Source organism: Haliotis rubra, unplaced genomic scaffold (genome assembly GCF_003918875.1).
Source record: "Haliotis rubra isolate DU_JTF1 unplaced genomic scaffold, ASM391887v1 Scf119, whole genome shotgun sequence".
Classification (NCBI taxonomy): domain Eukaryota; kingdom Metazoa; phylum Mollusca; class Gastropoda; order Lepetellida; family Haliotidae; genus Haliotis; species Haliotis rubra.
Window position 1 is genome coordinate 1474339 of NW_025765103.1, and position 5540 is coordinate 1479878.

The 5540-nt window shown below is 42.5% G+C and overlaps 1 protein-coding gene across 1 annotated transcript; it reads right to left on the minus strand.

Moving 5' to 3' along the window:
- Positions 1-528: 528 nt before the first annotated feature.
- On the minus strand, positions 529-3238 carry LOC124260909. The gene has a single exon (XM_046695235.1). The coding sequence runs from the start codon at positions 2656-2658 to the stop codon at positions 1579-1581; it is 1080 nt and encodes a 359-aa protein (XP_046551191.1). The 5' UTR covers positions 2659-3238; the 3' UTR covers positions 529-1578.
- Between the last annotated feature and the right edge of the window lie 2302 nt (positions 3239-5540).

Consider the following 5540-nt stretch of genomic DNA (forward strand, 5'->3'; position numbering starts at 1 on the left):
GAGGTAGAAATTGGTCGTGTCAGGATTCGATGAGGTGAAATCCCATATTTGACCTTACGATTATGCACTCACGCTTCAAAGGACACAGAGTGGATATCAAAGATGTTCCAGGTTTGATGTCTCTGAAATAGCATCAGTCAGGGTCAGAGTTACGTTTCCACATAAAACAAATGCCATTGGCATTATGTGGTTTCAAATACTTTCTGTCAATGTTTACCTCACTCACATCACTAGTGGCTTGGTTTAGTTGCACCAAAATACCAAATAAATGTCGAAATTTCGATAATTGAATAATTAAAATCTTGTAAAGCTACAGATATATGCGAATGTTACACATAAATGAAACAATAAATTATAAATAATGATAAGCGTTGATACAAAATAACGTTGTACACAGAGAATTGTCCAGATCAATGCAGTTCCAGATTTTATTGGCCTTATATATAGGCATTCCCAAGTGGACGTGAATGGGGGTTCCTGACCACCTGCGGCCCAATAACAGGATTTAGCTGTATGTATAATTTTATTGCAGCACAAACGCAAACAAATGCAATAATTTGATCATTTTCTATCTATGTACTTGGAATCATACCCAATGATCTTGCGGTATGATTAAATTATAGTTAAATGATAAAGAAAGACGTCTTTCGGTTTAAGTTTCCAGAAGGATGTGGATGCATTGAAAAACTCATTGTTCCTTTGTAGATATCACGACTACAGTTTTAAACAATTTGTATTCTATTTCTAGTCATGAAATATGCTTACGATGCCTATTGCCACTATTGTGCTCAATTCAGACTTACAGCAATGGGCGATACCTCCTTGCATGGTAAAAGATAACGATCATTAAAGATTATAGATACCTGAAACGAGACACCAGAAGGTACGGACTACATCATTGTGTAAATCCGATACTGAGTTGACGCCAGTTTCCACAAACTCCGTAATATTAATAACCATCATATTCGAAGACATTTACTCATCTGCCCAACAAATACTGCTAAAAATGTATTTTGTCAGTAGATCAGGAAAACACGGCCAAATCGAGTTTACTGGCGCAGCTAGCCACAGCAAAAACCCGACTCAGTGTCGACGTTTAGAATCGGATGGTAAAAGCGGAACAATAGATATTTACGATAGCTACTGAAGATGTATACACCCACCAATTGTCAACACTGTCCAGGGGGTAGCTGTTTGAAGGTGTAACGGGGTCAAATGTCCCACATCAAATTATCTCCTTTGAAACTGATATACATCGATAACGGTAGCTGTTACATAAAGGGTTATTTCGCAGTTTCAAGAACATACAAGTTGCCGGCTAGCCCACTAGAGCCGGGACAAGATATCTAGATGGTGACAACGGTAGTGAAGCGCACGTAAAACACGTATAGCTTTGTTGGGTTTGTCTGCACCAATGATGACGTTCTTAGTTTCCGACACGTTACGTAATATTTCAGTCATTTAAGAGCCGAGGTAGCATGTGTGTTTACACTTGTTATCCATTTGGGTATTTAATCCCAGGTTTTCAGGGTCAAGAACAGAGCTAGATGTCCCACTGCATGGTGATCTCTCAGGTCGCTATTCCACATGCGTCTCGTCACCTCCCTTGATGTCACACAGTGTAGATCCAATCTCGGGGCCAGCGTGATCCTGGCTGTAGAACACAAGGCCGGTGTTGTACAGATGCTGCTGATGCCGAGGGTCGATCCTCAGGTACCTACAGTTGTACCTCAGTTCCTCCATGTCCTCTTCGCTTGGAATAGTCAAGGAGTTCGCTCTTGGAACATACCCAAACTTAATCTTCTCATTCTTCACCTGAATCTTCTCCCGCCGTTCCTTCTTCCTCTGGGCAACAGTCCTGGCTGTTCTTGTTCTAGCTGGGGGACTCACAACGTCCCCGCGGTCCCAGAACGTCGTGCATTTCGATGGATCAGCTCTTTTAGTGTACAGGCGTCGTTCAAGGCTATATACTTCTTCCCCTACTATTGCATTTTTCTTGTGTGCAGACTGCAGCAAGTCTGCGAAGATGACTCTGTCGTTGTAGGTGGTGTTGATGCCGGTGTAGTGCAGCTGAAGATTCCGCAGTCCAGGTCGAGCTGGCGTCAGATATTGGTTCGTTTTACTAAACATATCATTTCTCTTATGGAGAAAGGTTTTCGATTTTTCGAATGCTGGATCGTAACATGATTTCTTCTTTTCGGGATTCGAGTCGTTCGTATCAACACACAAAGGATTTGATTTCCATGTCACTCCACTGACCTTTCTATTCTTTCCTGATTTTGAAGACGCATTGTCTTTACTTTGATTGCCATTCGCAGAGCTAAATCCCAGAGATGTCTTTGGTCGTGGCATCGTTGAAATTGATGCATATTTCTTATTCACTTTATGAACTATTTTTATTGCGCCTGTTGTTGATGGTCTAGGGTGCACAGAATTGTTGAACTTTGAACCATCACTCCCTGTTCCCGTGTTCGACGATGATCGGACACCAGAATCAGAAGACACGATATTGACTGAATATGGCCGTCTTGCATACACTGACACATCAATAGACACACGGGAATACTCTCCGTGCACACCGCTCTTGAGGAACTGAAACTCTGGTTGTTGTTTAATATATTCAGCGGGAAAACGTCTAGTTGACAGAACCGTATCCATTTTGGTATCCACCGAATATCTAATACTGATCCTAAGTACAGTGGATACCCAAAAGCACGTCAAATGCCCAAGTGTATCATATAAATATTCAAAATGGCGAGTTTTACATGTCGGTACTGGGCCACACTATCTTTTCCGGCAGTCAACAGTTACTGACAATCTGTCGCCTTGTGTCTCTTCATAGTATACCTGTATACGGCGTCCATCAACTTCTTATTGTATATGAATTGAGGAAATCACATTTTCATAAACAATTCCGACTTTCTGAAACTATATTTATCCCCAGGTGCCTCTTCTCAATGATCATCCACTCGGCACAACCTTCCTTTCCTATGCGAAGACATGTAGACGCCAAACTTCTCTTGCTTCACTCAGAAGGAAACGTATTCATACTTGGTGTTGATGTCCAAACTTTCAAGTAAATGAAACAATAAATCGCGTTTTCTAATCATCCATGTACATGAACGTCCGAGAATATAAACATCCGAGAATATCGTTGGAAAGTGTATTTTGTTGGAAAGTGGAACTGTGCATTCAGAAGCTCACGAAAGGTATCCTTCGCCACACACTGTGTATCTGTGATCCACACCCTGTGTAGGACCCACGGGTAGTGTGGCAAGTATTATTTCATATTTAATGGCCGTTATAAATCATATCGCGACATTGTCATACCATCATTAGATGTGGTTGTATTTGTACACTGAGTTGAGAGTCATTTACCGGCTGTAAACATGTCAGGTTTCCAGCCTGGCGTTGTTATCAAAGCATTTGCCCGACACCTCGCTACTCCGTGACGATTTACAACGTTGATCACAACGACACACGTCGCCCATCACGTCCATAGTGAGGAGTTTGGATGATGTTGAAATTCTGAATCAATTTCACTATTTTATGTTCACTTCAAACTGATAACAAACAAAGTTTGTTTTTAAGAACCGCGTTGACACAATACATTTCCTGACGTTTGAGCGACGTAAAACCCAATTTCACCTCACCTGTCGTTTGAATAAAGCAACGAAAAACACATAATTACCGACACCTCGTTCATCTTATAATCTGAATCAGCTCCGACATTCTAAGGAACTACAGTATTATTGGATGAGCCCACATCTCGGGAGACTAAATCACGTGGTCTCTTCTACTGCAGGTGCGCCTATCTTGATCACGCAACCGACAAATACTTTAGTCTTGCTGTTGATGAGCTGTAACCAGACCTGGTATCGCCACAACCTAATCAGCCAATAAATCGATAAAATGCGGTGTAGATCTTCTTCATAGCGCGACTGTAAATACAATTATAGATAATTATAGATTATAATAATTATAGCTATAGGAAGATGCTGTTGGCACGCTGAGGTGAAAAATGTTTATTAATTTTACATGTTGACGCCCCTGATAATGTTTTGTCCTGTCATACAGACAGAATCCGTCCTGTCATACAGACAGAATCCATTGAGCTTGAGGCGTGGCCTACTTTCCCATGTCTACCTGTCATCTGCTAACTATGTGAGCATTGTGTGAGGTCCTCGTTATGGAAATATTCCATGCCAAATAGATAAGAATAGAAGGAATCATCAAAACATGACACCTCATCTGTTTGGAAATGATACAATCATCCTACTTGTAAGCAGGCGATCAGATTTGATGGATTATAATGGTTGGCGTGATGCGATAATGGCGCACGTGGTCGTTAAAAAGGTCGAAGGTTGAATTTTGCAGCCACAAATGTTGGCTAGACATGCACGACTTCTTCCGGCACGCTTCTGATGAGACGACCAATGTCATCTTGACACATGGTGTCCAACTCCTCAGTGACGTTGACCTACGTCTGTCAATAGCCTCCATGACGTGTTGGGTGAAACCTCGATTCTTTTGTCATGGACGCCGAGAGTGAATCTCGATTAGCCTGAATGTATGGCATTAGGCGCAATGCCAATCATCACAGTGCTACCGTTCTCTACACATTGACACCACATACAGTAGCGGTAATAATTTTTGCTCGGATTGGTAAACTGAAAATGAAGGAATTTGGCAAAGAAGTTTAACTTAAAGATGATATTGTTAAAAACCGTAAAACATCTAGATCCCTACTGCCGACAATCAAGATCCCTACTGCCGACAATCAAGATCCCTACTGCCGACAATCAAGATCCCTACTGCCGACAATCAAGATCCCTACTGCCGACAATCAAGATCCCTACTGCCGACAATCAAGATCCCTACTGCCGACAATCTAGATCCCTACTGCCGACAATCAAGATCCCTACTGCCGACAATCAAGATCCCTACTGCCGACAATCAAGATCCCTACTGCCGACAATCAAGATCCCTACTGCCGACAATCAAGATCCCTACTGCCGACAATCAAGATCCCTACTGCCGACAATCAAGATCCCTACTGCCGACAATACTGCCGACAATCAAGATCCCTACTGCCGACAATCAAGATCCCTACTGCCGACAATCAAGATCCCTACTGCCGACAATCAAGATCCCTACTGCCGACAATCAAGATCCCTACTGCCGACAATCAAGATCCCTACTGCCGACAATCCCTACTGCCGACAATCAAGATCCCTACTGCCGACAATCAAGATCCCTACTGCCGACTATCAAGATCCCTACTGCCGACAATCAAGATCCCTACTGCCGACAATCAAGATCCCTACTGCCGACAATCAAGGCCCTCGTAAAGCTTTCAAAAGTTTTGGGTATCGCATCTGTGGGCTAATAGTACAATAGTACTATACCATCCCGTGTTCTTTTAAGGGGAACAGTTCCCTGGCCCTTGGAGGAGCCGTTGGGGCAGGTAAAATCTTCTCGCAAACACCATACTAGCATAGTGATTGATAAACATGTGTTCATGATGCAGTCGCATTTGC